Source organism: Callospermophilus lateralis, chromosome 3 (assembly GCF_048772815.1).
Source record: "Callospermophilus lateralis isolate mCalLat2 chromosome 3, mCalLat2.hap1, whole genome shotgun sequence".
Classification (NCBI taxonomy): domain Eukaryota; kingdom Metazoa; phylum Chordata; class Mammalia; order Rodentia; family Sciuridae; genus Callospermophilus; species Callospermophilus lateralis.
The window spans coordinates 97,009,527-97,027,332 of record NC_135307.1 but is presented as its reverse complement, the minus strand read 5'-3'; the positions used below and the strand labels follow the sequence as shown (position 1 = coordinate 97,027,332).

General features: G+C 37.0%; 1 protein-coding gene across 3 annotated transcripts in view; it reads right to left on the bottom strand.

The window, feature by feature from the left end:
- The window catches only part of Scg3 (secretogranin III), a 42,293-nt gene that overhangs the window by 8,862 nt on the left and 15,625 nt on the right, over positions 1-17,806 (bottom strand). For 2 of the 3 annotated variants that reach the window (XM_076848574.2, XM_076848576.2), the window contains 3 exons: positions 17,344-17,460; positions 12,454-12,537; positions 9,429-9,566 (listed from right to left, as the gene is read on the bottom strand). In XM_076848574.2, the coding sequence (XP_076704689.1) occupies positions 9,429-9,566; positions 12,454-12,537; positions 17,344-17,460 (339 nt within the window). The remainder of the gene's footprint in view (positions 1-9,428; positions 9,567-12,453; positions 12,538-17,343; positions 17,461-17,806) is intronic. The other variant, XM_076848575.2, reaches the window with a different exon arrangement.

The following is a 17,806-nucleotide window of genomic DNA, read 5'->3' as shown; positions in this document are numbered from 1 at the left end:
CATGTCCCCCAGGCGAATGTTCTAACACTCAGTACAATCGATGTAGAGATTGTCATTATTACTCATGACAGAGAAGATCCACTGGATTTGATAATATTAACAGTGATTTCTACTACAAAATATTCAGTTAAATAAGGATTTTGAATAAGAAAAGAGATTTTGATGAACTCAATTCTATCTAAGATTAGGAGCCATCTCATCACAAAGTTATGGAAAGTTCATTTCTGTTTTACTAAGATTTCTATTTGGCCTGACCATACTCTGAGGGCTAATCTTGTTAGAAATTCCTGCCCATGCTCTAAACTCACCCATGCCTAGCTCTTCTTGACCAGATAACAACCCTCCCTAAAACCTTAGCAGCCCCTCATAAATTCTGATGTTGGAATCTCAATGTATTCCCTACCTTGAGATGTTAAGTCATGCAGATCATTAACCTGCTATCTGCCTTTGTATTATGCTTGCCAGACCCTGTTAGCTGTAAGTTCCAGCACACCCTCTTGTGCTATAAAACCTTTTTCCTGGAGAGCTGGGGTGTTGTCCTCGGGCCCTCATTTTGGGTGAGGCAGCTTCTGGCCAACTCTTGTGTATACAATTTAAGCTTTACTTTGGCTTAATATTGGAGTCTGTAGTCTTTTCTTTGCATTGTGGTTCAAAAATCTTCATGTAATATAGAATGCAAATTTATTATTTGTAAAAAGTTTAAATCAAATTTAGTCTTCTACATAGGACTTGCTTTAATAAAGAGATAATGATAGCACATTAGGTAATTAGGGTTTCTGAAACTTTTGAGTTTGCCTGAAAATAATCTTGTTCTTTAAATAATTTTAAACATTCTTCCCACAATCTAAAGTACAATAACATATAATGATGTGGAAAGCTTACTTGAAAAAGGGAAAACCACAACTTAGTCTCTTTTTAAATACTGCACTATAATTTTGAATTTAAGAAGGTAAAAAAATATTATGAGGTTCAAGCATAGTATGGCAGACAATCCCTGCCTGGTGCCTCCCTCTTTTCAGATATGTTAATAGAGCAGCCCTCAACTGATGGTAAACTATATTGATGATATCAATATAGTGAATAAAATTTTTTGTATTCATTCTTGTATTCATAAACTGATTGGTACATCATTCCTAAGCTTCCTGTACCTCAGGCAGTCTCCCGGGGATCCTCAGTGTGATTAAACCCCTATGGCCCAGGTTGAGTCCTGCTTATTAACACACTACACCGACTTCTTTTCCTTCCCTGTCTCATGTAACTTCCCCAGCTCCTGGTGGTGCCTCCTGGGAGCCCCTTCCAATTCAACTACACTACCTCAGGTTCTTCTCTCAGTATCTCTCTGTTTTGGGGGCACCCAACGTAAGACCCTTTGTTATAAAGGTTTCACTATTATTTTGTTAGGTGGCCTTTTGCTCAGGAACCAATTATCTATAAAATGGTGTTGAGGTTTTTTTTTTTTTTTTAGTTGTAGTTGGACACAATATTTTTATTTTATTTTTATGTGGTGCTGAGGATCAAATCCAGGGTCTCTCATGTGATAGGCGAGCGCTCTACCATTGAGCCACAACCCAACCCTGGTGTTGAGTTTTTAAAAAGAAGTATGAATGAATACAAGAAATTTTATTCACTATATTGATATCATCAACCCACAACAGAGAATGAGTTTACTACAGCTTAAAGAAAGCTAGTGTGCAATCTATTAAGAAACTAATACCTTCTGAGTTATGACATAGGATTAGGACAATGTTTTTAATTTAAAATAGAACACCCTATTCCTCTCATTCTTCTTTTTTTTGCTTTATTTTTATCCATAGGACTTATCGCCTTCTACCATTTCATATAATTTGTTTTCTTATTGTTGAGTGGGTCTCAGTGGAGCACATCTGTAATCCCAGCAATTTGAGAGGCTGAGGCAGGAGGATTGTGAGTTTGAGGTCAGTCTTAGCAAATCAGCAAGGTCCTAAGCAGGTTAGCAAGACTCTGTCTCAAAATAAAAAGTTTAAAAAAGAAAGGGTTGGGGATGTAGTTTAGTGGTAAAGTGTCGCTGGGTTCTCTCCCTAGTACAAAAAAATAAAAGTCTTTTTGTCTAAGAAATATCTCAATTTCTGATGTACTTTATTCCTAGAATAAAACCTGATACATATCAGATTCTCAATAAATATTTATCAAATATGTGGATAAAGGACATAGAAAACAAATTAGAAGATTGCTCAGTGATCATGGAATATAAATTAGGGAAACAATAATATTTTTTTAAATTGTCTTTTTGTAGTTGTAAATGGACTAAATGCCTTTAATTTTGTTTGTTTTTAATTTTTATGGGGTGCTGTGGCAAGCACTCTGTCACTGAGCTATAGCCCCAGCCCACAATAATATTTTTTAAAAAGTATAAATAATATAGATCTCTTTTTCTGTCTCCTTTTTTTCTTTTCTTCCTCCTTCTCTGCCCCAGAGAAAATGAATTGTTTATTTGAAAGACTTGAAATCTAATGGATTTTTTCATCTAAATAAGTGTATCAGAAACAACTGAAACACAAATGTGCTAGACAGCACAGAACTCTATGTAAAAAGTATTATTCCTATTTTGTTCATGAAGAAACTAAGTTCAGGAAAGTTAAGTAACATGCCCAAGGGGACACATCTCAGTAAGCACTAGAGACTTGTTTTGAGCCAGACTGAATCTTGAGCCTCTAATCAGTGGAGCTAGGTCAAATCCACAGTTTGGACAAGGAGGATTTAGTTCTTGTTGTTTTCAAATTAGCCAAAAAGGCAGTGGTTCTCAAACTGCTGCATATTAAAATCACTTTTAAAATTCCTAACATCCAGGTTATTCCTCATATCAATTAAATCAAACTAGCTAAAGGTAGGGAAAAAGCATCAGCATTTTTTGTAATCAGTCCTGAGGTAAGTCTAGTGTATGGCAAAGTTTGGAAGTCACCGCCACCTGTACTGGGATCTCCATATGTTTACTGGAACACTGCTAATAACAGCAATGAAATCAGGTGTTCCTCTGCTCATGAAGAGAAACAGCTGTTTCCTATTTACATTTTCTTTTCTGAGTTGTAAAGCAAATCTTTTATTTTCACAGTGTGCACTGAAAGCCCATGAGAGTCCACTTTGGAAAGCCAGGCTATTTTTTCCCCCCAATTTATTTCAGCTTCATTTGGAAAAAAATAGCTCATGACTGAGTTAATATGGAGCAAGCCTTAAAACATATGCTGAAGCAGATGGGATGAGGGCCAGAGTCAAGATGCAGCCCTGCTTTTCTGTCTGTCCTGGTTTTCAACACTGCAAGAGAAATATCCCTTTTTATGCATGAGTTTGTCCTGACTCTGATAGGCTGCCCTGACCACTTCCTAACCCTGGGGGCTAGCGGGGGTGGGGTGGGGTATAGAAATCAACAGGGTTTGCCTATTGAATGTAGTATGTACTAAAGATATTAGATCTTCTAAAAGAGTATTTTAAAAAATTAAGTTTGATATGATGTTTAAAATTATGGCAAGATTATATTATTATAGTTATATTTATAATTACTATATATAGCAAAACAACTAATATTGGTAATTTTGATGCCACAAGGGCCACAAAGTCACTCAATTCAGGAACTTCTCCATAGTGATGACATTTTACATGCCCGTAAGATGCAGTGAGGAATACTGAAGAGCACTGGACTGGGAGTGGGGACAAGGATTCAAGGCCCAGCTCCATCACTCTCTGGCTATGAGATCTTGAGCAAGTCACTTCATTTTCTGGGCACTGCTTTACTGATTTGTTAATTACGGGTGGATTTGAAAAAGGCTATTCATGGTTTCTGCATATGGGAAGAACTTTTCCCTTGCTGTCTTTGAGAGACCACTCTCAGGCCTGTGCTGAGCTCCCAGCTCCCCTGGTGTCAGGGGAGAAGAGTAGTCTGTCTTTGGACATTTGTAGCAGAATGCCTTGGAACTTGAATGGAGGCATGAATTGTCTCTTATGTTGCTTAAAACACAAGAGCATTCACATGAGTTAGTCAATTTATTATCAATTTATTAATTAAATAGGCTAACTTTTCTGGCTTAATGTAAAAAAGATGGGGATGATAGGATATTTAGGAGAAAGTTATCTTAGTGATCACCTTCTCCAATTAATTTTATTATCTAGCCATAAACTTGACAAATGATAGCCCTGCAATGAATTTATGGGTTTTATAAAGTTTATTTCATCCCTTGGATGATTTTTTAAAAAGATTTTCAGTGACTCATACGTGAGAAGTCAGTGAGTAAGCATCCAACTGGCACAAAGAGCCACATTTAGATAATGGAATAAAGTTCTAAACTTCTTTAGTCTCCAGAGGGTAATTTACTTGAAAAATTAAGCAAATTCATAAATGTGGTTGGAATTAGAATACATTGTACTTTATTGGCATAGCTCTAAGTTTAGAAATAATTATTGAATCATTCAAATACTTGTAAGATTTAGAAATCAACATTAAAAAAAATCTTTGCCGGGCACTATGGCCCAGTGGTTCAGGAGGCTGAAGCAGGAGGATTGCAAGTTTAAAGCCAGCCTCAGCAACTTAGGGAGACCCTGTCTCAACATAAAAAAAAAAAAAAAAAAAGGGCTGGGGATGTGCAGTGGTTGACCGCCCCTGGGTTCAATCCCTGGGAAAAAAACAAAAAACCCTAATGTGAGTCACTGTAGAAAGCAAGAATCTAGTCTAACTAACTAAAATTATATTCAAAGGTGAGTGTGTCATTTTTCATCATTGGTAATTAATTGTTTTTTAACATGAAACTTCAACTGAGATGCATGTAGACATGTTCTGTAGATTGAAGTGTGGCATAAATGTAGGGGGGTATTGTTGTAATTCCTAGTTATATTGCTCACGGGACTCTGTCCAAGACTTGGCATGATTAATAAATATCGATTGCAGTTACATGGGCTAACATCTCACATCCCAAGTCCAAAACAAACTCCCTACAGATATTGTTGCCAGTGTGTTCTGCTAACAATTATTTTCTTAAGCGGTTTTAGCTGGGTCATTATCTCATCCTTTATTCTATTCTGTAATGCCCTCCAACTTTCCTTTCTAAAGGAAGCCTCTTCTTCACATGCCTGGCTCATCAGTAAGTGGGATCTGCGTGTGCTCACATGGCCTATGTTGTACTTTCCTACACATGGGGTAAGAACTATTCCTTGGTTGTTTCAAACTTTTTAAAGTCTTCAAAGATAGGCATTGGGTTTTTGTTTTGTTTTTTGTTTATTTTGGTATTTGGGATTGAACCCACAAGTGCCTTACCACTGAGCCATATCTTCAGCCCTTTTTATTTTTTTCATTTGGAGATAGGGTCTTGCTAAGTTTCTGAGGCTAGCCTTGAACTTGTGATCCTCTTGCCGCAGCCTCACAAATCACTGGGATTACAGGCATATGCCATTGTGCCTGGTGCATTAGTTCTTATGGTCCCTCTCTAGCTGCTTCCTGTACACAGTGCCAGGCATGCAGATGGAATAAGTGCTTATTTATTGCAGATAAATGTCTCAGGAAACCTAGACAATGTTGTCTTCACCCTATGCATGCTTTTATTTTTCTGCCTAGAGATAATGGGTGTTGTCTCTCTGGGTTTTGTGACAGAGAAGTAAAATAGCCCTTGGAAAAAAGCACAAATAATCAACTCTAAGTACAAAGATTTTTTTTAAAAAAAGAAACTTAGTATGTCCTTTGGGGGATTAATTATATTTCCCCCAAAAATGTTGAGCATAAGCTGAGATAAAGCTCAGTTTTGTGTTTTCTAAACTGTATTGGAATAATGGGGTCAGGGTAGTATGAATAAATCCTAATTCTAAATAATAGGATGGAAGGCTAATTTTAACCTTAAGTATCTATATTCTTCCTAATGTTTCAGGAGAGCCATTACAAAGAATAACCCTAGATGATAGAGCTTACCCTCCTTGCTCCCCATTTCTCTCTAATGGAAATCATAACAAAAATGGGAAATATTTCCTTACTATTAATTTCTAAAAACACTGATATGGTTTGGTCTTGAATGTACCTCAAAGGTCTATGTGATAAACACTTGTTTCCCAGGGTGCCACTATTGGGAGATTATAGAAATTTACAGAGGCGGGGCCTAGTAGGAGTTGTCTAGATCACTGGGGACATGTGCTGAGGGGACTGTGGGACCCCAGCCCCTTCCTCATTCTCTTTTGCTTCCTGGCCATAATGCATGCAGCTTTGCTCGACTATGTGTTCCAAACCAGATGCGCTGCCTCACCATCAGTGTAGTCATGGGGCCAACAGATAATGGACTATGAGCCAAAATAAATCCTCTCTCTTTATAAGTTGATTAACTTAGGTATTTTGTTAGAGTACAAGAAAGCTGACTAACATGGCCTATATCCTGTATGGGCAATAGTGGGCTACCAAGAATCATCTCTGGTATATTCCCTTTTTATATGTTTTCTTAAAAAAAAAAAAAAAAAAAGCAAAGAGATCTATCAGCATCTATTCCTAGGAATCTTTGCATAGTAATATAAGGTATTGTCTTAAGCACTGAACATGTCGCCTCAGCAAGATGAAGGACCTAACCTATGTTCTGCTGTGTTCTAGTGAAATACAATCATTGTGCATGGCTTGCTCTCAGAGGGGGTAACTGAGGCCTGCTGACTATCCGCTGGGGGAGAGCTGTCATGCTGTATGCTGGTTCTCTCTCAGGCCATGAGCCACCCTTTTCCTGGTTAGCTATCTTTCAAGAGTTCACCACTTATCCTCTGCCTCACATCCATTAGTATAAAAACCTAAAGTGGAGCAGGGGAAAAAACACCAGAAAATAGCAAGTATTGGTAAGGATGTGGAGAAATTGGAACCCCTGCGCATGCTGGTGAGAATTTAAAATGGTACGGCAATTATGGTAAACAGTATGATGATTTCTCAAAAGATTAAAAGTAGAACTGCCATCTGATCCAACAATTCCACTTCTGGATATATATCCCAAAGAACTGATAGTAGGGCCTCAAGGAAATATTGGTATACCAATGTCATAGCAGCATTGTTCAAAAGGTAAAAACAACCCAAAGGTCCATAGACAAATGAATGGATAAATAAAATACAGCATATACATCCAATACATCGGAGTATTATTTAGTCTTAAAAAGAAAGGAAGTTCTGATATGCTACAACATGAATGAATCTTGATGATATTATGTTAATTTCAATAAGCCAGTCACAGAAAGGATGTATACCGTATGATTCCACTTATGTGAGATACCTAGAGTAATCAAATTTATACAGAAAGAAAGTAGAATCATGGTTGTGAGGGGCTGGGGGAGGAGAAATGAGAGGTAAAAAGTGTTCTGGAGATGATTTGTGTTCATGGTAGCACAATAATGTAAATATACTTACTGTCACTATGCTGTAGATTTAAAAGTAGTTAAGGTAGTAAATTTTATATATATTTCAACACAATTTATAAAAAGCTATCACTCATCCAGAGTGGACATACAGGGTCCTCAAATATGGCACAGCTATTACCAGTTCTGCTTTCCCTTGCCCATGACAAACATTATGAATTAATCATCCCCAAAGTCTTTCTAACTGAGCCCATGCAAACTCATATCCTTTCTCCACACAGGCTACTACCAAACAGTTGGAGTGGATACGTCACCTGTCAATGTAAAAGAAAATTGTGACGGTTCATGAAATCCATGTTAGATTACAGTAATATAAAGCTTCACGAGCTAGGAAAACTACATGAACTTGTACATTAAGAAGAAAAAAATTTTCAGCCTGTCTCTAAAAAGGCCCCAATAGCTGAAATAGAAGCAGCAGCAGCAACTTTGGCCACTATCACAACATATTCATTCATTTTTATTTGTTTGTTTGTTTTTTTTAAAATGGTGCTAGGGATTGAACTCAGGGCCTTGGGATGCGAGTTAAGCACTCAACCAACTGTGCTATATTCCCAGCCCTATCACAACATATTTGAAGCCATAAAAACCCAGGTTCAAGTCTCTAACTACATTTTTATACAAGAAGGAACTAGAACTCCTTGAACAGGAATTGGTTTCAAGTCTTGTGAAAGGAAAGTGTGAAGTGGGCCCATAATACCCTGTTGTCAGAAAGCAGAGAGGATATGCTAAGCAGACAAAGGAGAAATGAAGGGGAATCCCACTGCCCAAGTTAACCTATCTCCACATCATCATCATTATCATCAACCACAACAACTTACAGGAATGGAAAATGCAATATAAAGTGTTAATGAATGAGGTAGTTATTTAAAAAAAAGGGAATTAGTTTGTACATTTTTGCTATTATTGAATTACAAGGTATTAAATACATAGCTAGTTTCTTTTTCTAGATCATATTTAGGCATTGTTAAGTATGGGTCTATTATCAGGTGTGAATGTGAATGTGTGTCTATTTGTGTAAGCAGGAGAGACTGGGTGGGGAACTTACAAGTGGACCAAGTAATCCCTCCAAAATTAAGAGCTATATCATGAGCATGACCAGTCCTTGTAGTCTCACATCAAATCACAGCAAGGAATAAGCAAAGTTCATTCATTCATTGACAATGATGGTTATACAAAATAACCAGTGAAAAAAGAGCCCAATGATGTGGTTTCAGATGATAAATTATCTAAGTGCCAAGCTCCCTGCCTCAAGAGAGAGCACTAACCTAGCTATGTTAGCTCCCAGGGAAAAAAATCTTTACATGAACCTATTAATGAGAAATTGGTAAGACATAAGTAGGGTTCCAGTTATACCAAAGAGTTTACTGTATCATAATGACCAAAAGATAAGGTAGGTTTCAAACCACATGTTCACAGCTTCTGGTAAAGACACAAGATTTCAGAAAAAGAGTATCTGAGATACAAGGATGTAAATTTTCTATGAAGCAACAACATAACTTTGTAACACAGGGGATCCAGCTGGGCATGGTGGTGCATGCCTGTAATCTCAGCAACTTGGGAGGCTGAGGCAGGAGGATTGCAAGTTCAAGGCCAGTCTTAGCAACTGAGTGAGACCTTCAATAACTTAGTGAAACCCTGTCTCTAAACAAAAATGGCTGGGGATGTAGCTTAGTGGTAAAGTATCCCAGGTTCAATCTTAGTAATAAAAAATATGGGTTTTGGAGGCAATTGGACCATTGTACTATACAACGAGGTCCATATTCTTTTCTGACCTGAAATCAAATCAGGGGACTGACAACTTAGAACCTATATACTCAAAGAATCTTTTTCTTTGGGTACCTGGAAAAGCTTCTGAAATCCTGGGAAGAAGTAAATTTTACATTGCACAGACATATTTAAGCTATTTAAGAAAATTCGATGTGCTGGATTTGTGGTTTTTACCAGGTCCCTAAAGGTGTTTGTTGTGTTGCAATCACTTGTTAAATAATTAAGGAAATTTGCTTCCCAATTTCATTGCTGACCTAGAGCTGTCAATTCTGTACCTTTTGGTTCATCTGTCTTTCCTCCTGGGTTGGAGCTGTCATCTTTTGTGGAATCCTTCAAAGTTCCATATTCCTTTTCCATCTTAGCGGCTTCCTCCTTGGTACTGTCTGTTTCTTCATGGCTCTTCTCTGATGGCACTGTAATCAGATTGGGCATTGTAGTTACAGCATGATTTCCTATGCGTGCATTAATTCCTAATGCAAAAATAAACTTTATTGAAACGGTACAATTTGAGGTTAGATTATTTTTTTGAGCTGAAAAGAATCTTGGTGATTATCTAGTTCAACCCTCTACCTTGCTTCACAGAAGAAACTGAGGACCAGAGAAGGAAGAGATATTCCTAAGATCACCCACTGAGTTAACAAAAAGCTGGACCCCCCTTCCAGCTGTCCAGATTCTAGTTTAGCATTCTTTCCCTTATGCTGCAATATCACTAAAGGATAGATTATTATTGTTTTATTTTCTAGAGATGGGATCTCACTCTGTTGCCTAAGCTGGCCTTGAACTCCTAGGTTCAAGCAATCCTCCTGTTTCAACCTCTAAGTAGCTGGGATTTGTGTGCCACTAAGCTCAGCCCAGTTATTTGTCCTCCCCCTACCCCCAGTGCTGGAATGGAATCCAGGGCCTTATGCGTGCTAGGTAGATGCTCTATCACTGAGCCACACTCTCAGCCTTATTTGATTAAAGTAAACTTTAATCAGTGTTGATGATCAAGTGCAGTATGCCAAGTCCCAAAGTGAATTTGATGGTCTTGATTCCAAGTGAGAATAACTATAGTTATCCAATCTCAAGGATTTGGGGATAAAGCAGAACTCTCTTTTTACCCTTTCTTCATGCTCCATTATCCCTGGCTATTCTAATGTAAAGAAAAGATTTGGAATCTTGCTGTCAAAATGGAGTAACATTTGCTCACTTCTCACTATATTAAGTAGCTGTATTCCTTCTAGCAATCCTGTGTTGAGCTGAAACTTATAACCTGTAGGTAACTACTGGAAAACAATTGTCACTAGCATTTGCAATCAAAACTACTCTAAGATTTCATCTCACACCAGTCAGAATAGCAGTTATCAAGAATACAGGCAACAAAAAATGTTGGCAAGGATGTGGGAAAAAAAGGCGTACTCATACATTGCTGGTGGGATTGCAAATTGGTGCAACCAATCTGGAAAGCAGTATGGAGATTCCTTAGAAAACTTGGAATGGAACCACCATTTGACCCAGCTATCCCACTCCTCAGTCTATACCCAAAGGACTTAAAAACAGCATACTTCAGTGACACAGCCACATCAATATTCATAGCAGCTCAATTCACAATAGCTAAATTGTGGAAGCAACCCAGATGTCCTTCGATAGATGAATGGATAAAGAAACTATGGTATATTTACACAATGGAATATTACTCAGCACTAAAAGAATAAAATCATGGTATTTGCAGGTATATGGATAGAGTTGGAGAATATTATGCAAAGTAGAATAAGCCAATCCCAAAAAACAAAAGGCTGAATGTTTTCTCTGATAAGTAGATGCTAATCTATAATGGGGATAGGGGTGGAGTATGGGAGGAATGGAGAAACTTTGGATAGGACAAAGGGGAGGGAGGGGTAAGAGAGGGAGTATGGGGATAGGAAAGACAGTGGAATAAGATGGACATCATTCCCCTAAGTACATGTATGAAGACATGAATGGTGTGAGTCTACTTTGTGTACAACCAGAGACATGAAAAATTGTGCTCCATTTGTGTACTATGAATTGAAATGTATAACAAATTAGAATAAATAAGTTAATTAATTTTTAAACAGCTAGAAGGAAACTCAAGCTGTCTAACAAACTTATTTTAACCCAATATTTTTATTATAGGAAAAAATAGGAAAGAAGAAATTGGTTATTGTATTGTGTGAAATATTCCCTTGTGCACTGCATTATATAAAAATGTATATTTTTTTCATATTTGTGGTATAATTTTGTTCCTTGCTTTGGTCTCTAAGAAAGTTTATTAAAAATTGCTTGACATGGGGCCCTGAGTTCAAATCCCAAAACAAAACAAAACAACTGCTTGAGGGCTGGGGATGTAGCTCTGTGGTAGACTACTTGTATGGCAAGCATGAGGCCCCAGATTCAATCCCCAGCACTGCTACAAACAAAACAACAACCAAAAGTCCTCCTTTCAAAATTGAAAAAAATTCATCTTAAGGGGCCATACAATATACTATCAAGAATATGTACGTTGGGCTGGGGATGTGGCTCAAGCGGTAGCGCGCTCGCCTAGCATGCACGCGGCCCAGGTTCGATCCTCAGCACCACATGCAAAACAAAGATGTTAGTCTGCCGAAAACAACAATAAAAAATATTAAAAATTCTCTCTCTCTCTCTTAAAAAAAAAAAGAATATGTACGTCATTTCTGCTATTGGGGCAATATTAAAGTATAATAATTTGCAATTGTCAGTCCTTTCTCATTTTGCTCCATCCACCCCCCTTGAAAGGAGTCTTCTTAGCACAGCTCAGCTCCATGGTGTCTGTTTCCTGGGCTGACGAGGGTTGTAGGTGGAGGATATAGAACTAAGTAACTGAGAAGGAAGGAAGTCATACTACATAGAGGCCCAGACCTTCCCAGAGGAGAGAGAAGATCTGGGAGAGAAGGACAGTGTGGGGGGGGAGGCGGGGGGTAGATGACCAGGGACAGTATTCTGGAGAAGTGGTGATTTGGGAAGATAAAAAAGATACCTAAACGAGACTTTTAGAAAGGATTGCTCAGTTTGTGATGTAACCATCTTTCCTTCTTCACCAGCCACCTCAGAGAATCTTTGGTAAAGACCTACAGTACTTTCCAGTGCTTTTTGAGATCAGATTTTTGTGCCATGCGGTGCCACGAAATACCCAAGGTTATATTTACTTAATTCTATGGTTATATTTAAGATTTTAAAACTTTTTGAAATCTGTAATTCTGTGCTGATATGTACTAAATTATTTATCATGCAAAAGGATTATTCTTCTAAAAGCTAAAAAAATAGTTAAGTATATCCTACCTGGAAAAAACTTGCTTTTATTGTCAGTAGCATTTTTTTCTAGCTTGTTCTTGGTCTGAAGAGCAATTGTTTCATCCAAGTTTTCTGGAGAAAGGAGGAGAAGAAATATAACTTCCTGAGTGATGATATCAAAGTTTTACTAAAAATGTTTAAATCTCACCAGAAATATCACACTAACAATTCCAAAATATTTATGTTGCTAGCAAAGTGATTTGACCTTATTTTATTTCCAAGAATCATAGATTCTCAGGATGTAAAGACATTTCATTTGAGATTCTCAAGTTACTCCTTCTACTCAGTTAATTGCAGAAGTTTCTTCTGCATCTCTGTGGCCACTACTAAAGTACTTCCGGGGTTGACACCAAAAGTAGACACCTGTGGTTTTGACCTACATAATACCTTGTGGTTACTGTACCTAGATTTTCCCTTGGGAAATCCAGTGTTCTCTCAATCTCAGAAATCTTGTCTACAGTGGTGACTGGGTAACCCAGTCCTGATAACCAGGGTCTTCATAACCCTGATCGATAGTGACTGATTCGATGAACACTTGACTCAGTCTAGGTCCATGAGACTCAATGCTAGGACCACTGAGAGAAGGTGGCTCTCTTTCCATAGGGATTGCTATGTGATGAAGATATTAAGATTAGATTAGGGCTGTTCCAGGCATCTGTTTCCCACAGGGAGCAGCCTGTCTGCAATGAATCAACTACTCACGGACTTCACAAACTAAAGTCAAACTACCCTTCTACCAACCCCCAAACCCTGGTTAACTTTTCAGTTACCCGAGGCCATAAATTACCTTTTTGCTTTAGCCAAACAGTTGAATTCCTGTCATTCAGGATCTTCACTAGGGCCTTGTATAAGGAGGCAGCTAGCTTTACTGTTAGGTAGTCGTTTGCTTTGTTTTGCTTTTATGATACTGGGACTTTTATGATCTGCTTTTTATGATGAAGTGCCCAAGGGCACTTTACCACTGAGCTACATACTCAGATTTTTATTTTTTATTTTTAGTTAAGGTCTCACTAAGTTGTTGAGGCTGGCCCCAAACTTGTGATCCTTTGGCCTCGGCCTTCTGAGTAGCTGAGATAATGGTTGTACACCACCATACCCAAATTGTCAATTTTCCTACTCATACTAAGCTGAAATCTGTATCCTAGTTCAAAATTAGTAAGTTCTACCTGGAAAAGCTGTTGCTGCTATTGATGCATAACATATTGCTACTCTCAGTCTTTTTTATATAAATATAAAATTTGAATTTTTGGAAACTTTAACTGTGCTGTCAACTTTGGAAAAAGTATCCCAGTTTACTGTGTTAAGTTGGCATTGTATAGAAATTAACAACTATATTGGTCTAGAAACATTAAACATTTTTTTTCCATTTGTATCAGGGTAACACACTGTATTAAATATGTAAGGTCTTATCTATGTGGATTTGATTTCAGAAACTAATATTCTCTAAATATAAAAAAAATCTAGTAAGTTCTAATTTTGCTCTTTGAAGTAACATCACATAAGTGTTATTAAACATGAGGTGTCTAGGCTGACATCCACCAGGTAGACAATAAGTTAGAATCCACATCCTAGGCACTTCAATATTCAACCAGTCACATATCCCACTTGCTCTTTTAGGATAGATAATTTTTTGCCATTTGCAAAGAAGCATTTATTTGTAATTAGTCGGTAAAAATTCCACTAGTATTTGGTATAATTTCTCTTCAAATAAACTCCTCCCACCCCACTCCTATTTATAGTAGAAAAGTAGTCTATTCTATTGTGTATTGCACTGTTTTCTTCTTTTTGAAATAGCAACCATAGCTGACAAGCTTTGTAATCACCATACACTGAGGGACCAGAACAGAATGCTAAATCCCTGCTTGTCACTGGCTCAGAGGTCAGGAGAAAAGGCTGGTTGATTCTCTCTTGTACCCATACTGCCCTCACTCAGGGACCTGGAGATGGAGTCCCATGGTATCTGCCAAAAATCAGTATGCTAACACAGAACAATACCTGAAAATACAGCTTATATTCTGACTGTAAGAGTTAAATATATTTTGGAGAAAATTAAGAAAACAACGTTTTTTGTTTGTTTTTTAAAGACAGTGTTTTACTATGTTGTCCAGGCTGGCCTTGAACTTCTGGGCTCAAGCCTTCAGAGTAGCTGGGTCTATAGATATATACCACTGCACCAGCTACAGAAAATCATTTCTAAAAGTCACACTTATTATGCCCAGAGATGTTTTGGTATATTTCCTTTCAACTTTATGTGTGTGTGTGTGTGTGTGTGTGTGTGTCTCCATATATACAAATGTGTGTGTGTGAACTTTCTAATATGTGAGTATAAGTTCCAAAGCAGAGAAAGAAGAAGGAAAAATTAATGAGAACAAAGGCACTGAGGAATGAAACTGACATGGCATTTTACCATAAAGCATAACATAACATACATACAACATTTAATAGTATTAACTCTCTCTATATATTTTTTTTGGTACCAGGGATTGAACCCAGGGTGCTTAACCACTGAGCCATATCCCCAGCCCTTTTTAATATTTTATTTAGAGACAGGGTCTTGCTGAGTTTCTTAGGGCCTCACTAAATTGCTGAGGCTGGCTTTCAACTTGCGATCCTCCTGCCTCAGCCTCCCAAGCTGCTGGGATTACAGGCTTGCATCACCACACCAGGCTATATATCCATTTTTAACTCCAAAATTAGGATATTTTTATCATGAACATTTTCCCTTGTCACCAAACATATAATAAATATAATTATTTTGAAAACACAAGTATTTAAAATAAAATCTTAATAGTCTAAGATAAAAATAAGTAAATTATTTATTTTAGATATTTTCTTCTTGTGAAACATCTAGTCTTTCTCCTATAAACCAATGTCACCCAACAGAACTTTCTGCAGTGATGGAAGTATTCATTTCTGTGCCATTCAACACATTAGCTACTAGCTACATGTGATAACTGAGCACTTGAAATGTGCCTAGTGTAACTAAGAAACTAGATTTTAAATTTTTATTTAAATGGCAACTTATAGTTGGTGGCCACCATATTGTAGTAAGAAGCAGTAGGAATACCTGCCTTGAACATAAGCCTTTGCAGCATCCATGATGAATTTGTTCTACTTTTTTAAAGTTGTAGATGAACATAATATCTTCATTTTATTTATTTATTTTTATATGTTACCAAGGATCAAACCTAGTGCTTGATATATGCTAGGCAAGCACTCTACCGCTGAGCTCAACCCCAGCACCCACATAGGACAAATATGTGGAATTCCTGTGTATCTTATGTATTGATATAAGATAGTTGTGGGTCTGAAAATATCTGTTTTATTGGTAAAGGACTAGGGTAGGCCACAAAGCACTGTGTGTAATCTGAACTCATTTTTTGTTAAATTAAGATAAACAAAGAAATTACATAGGTATACATACACACAGAGAGAAAAACATCTAAAAGTATATAAATCAAAATGTTACCAGGATGTTGACATTGTTAGAAATTTTCATTTCCTTTTAAATTTCTTTTTGTGTTGAATGACTTTTCAAAATAAATATGCTCATCTATAATTAAAAAAAATCAGTAAAACTATTCTCATGTAGAAAAAGTGGATTTCATGCAGCATAATTCTGAGTTTCCCTATGAGATTTCCTCTTCTATTTATTTATCCTTCTCCACTCAGAGTAAGGAGCCATGAGGTCTTCCTGCCTAAACTACATTGGGGATGAAAGGTATTTGTTGACTAATAATACCAAGTAGGAAAACAAAAGTCCTTTTTAAAAACAAATAAAAATTGAGTACTTGCAATGTACAACTGAAAATGTCTAGTGCAACTGAGAAGCCTGATTTTAAATTATGTTTAATTTTAATTAATTACAAAAACAACCTTATGTAACATCAAAGTTTTTCTGTTTATCTATAAATTCAAGGAATCAGGTGTTGGTAACTTTTTTATAAGGGTCAGATCTTTTAGGCTTTCTAGGCCATACAGTCTGTAGCAGCTACTCAGCTCTGCTGTTGTAGCAGGAAAGCAGCCATGAAACAAATGAGTGGCTATGTTCCAATAAAATTTTATTCATGAACGTGGAAATATGAATCTTATCCAGTTTTCATATATGAGGAAATGCTGTTCTTCTTGATGTTTTTTTCCAACCATGTATACATGTGAAAGTCCTTAGCTTGAGTGCTATACAAAAATAGATGTTGGGCTGGATTTGGTCCATGAATGATATTAGAGTGTGTATGCATATGTGTGTGTGTGTGTGTGTGTGTGTGTGTATATATATATTTTTATTTTATTTTATTTTTTTTTTTTTGATACAGGGTCTTGCTAAATTGTCAAGGCTGGCTTTAATCCTGTGATCCTCCTGCCACAAATCTGCCACAGCACCCAGCTCACCCCAGTCCTTCGATTTTATAGATGCAGGAAGCGAGGCCCAGCACAGCACAGTGCCTTCCTCAGCTTGACAGAGATAGACCCAGGAGTCAGGACTCCTCTTGACACCAAGGCCAGTGCTCCTTCCTCCTCACCATACAGTCTTCAAAGGGGAAAATCAAGACTTTTTAGTCCCAGCCTTCCAAACACAATTAAAAAAAAACTAATGAGTTAAATTGTAATATGATTGCCACCATGGAGACTGTTAGAAAATGTGAATAGGATTAAATATGATAAATGTGAAATATCTGTACTCAATTTAGATCTATAAGGAGTTGAAAACTCTGGTTAATTCTATTTGTAGGCGTCCTCAAACTGGGCACTTCTGGTTATCAAGTGATTTGGGCTGTTTGGCATAAATAATCAAATTATTGAGGGAATTGTCATCAAATTTCAAATTTACTTTGAATAATAAAAATACCATAGTAAAAACAAACTAGATAGGATTCTCACCAAGGTAGGAAACACCTTCTTCTGGAGAAATTGTGCCATACTTGACCATCATCTTCACAAAGTCAATCAAAGTCTTCATGATAGTAATTAGTGTTTCTTTCTCTTTTGCTTCTTTTTCTATGTAAAAAGACAAAAATAACTCAAAGGAAACAGTAGAGAATAGCTTGATTTTTCAATTTCAATTTATTTTATTTTATTTTTTAAATTTTGGTACTAGGGATTGAACTTAGAGATGCTTAGCTACTGAGCCACATCCCCAGGCTTTTTTCAATATTTAATTTTTAAAATTTTTTATTTTTATCTTTTGTACCAGGGATTGAACCCAGGGGCACTTAACCACTGAGCCTCATCCCCAGTCCTATTTTTTTGTGTATTTTTTATTTAGAGACAAGGTCACACCGAGTTGTTTAGCACTTTGCATTTTTGCTGAGGTTGACTTTGAACTCACAATCCTCCTGCCTCA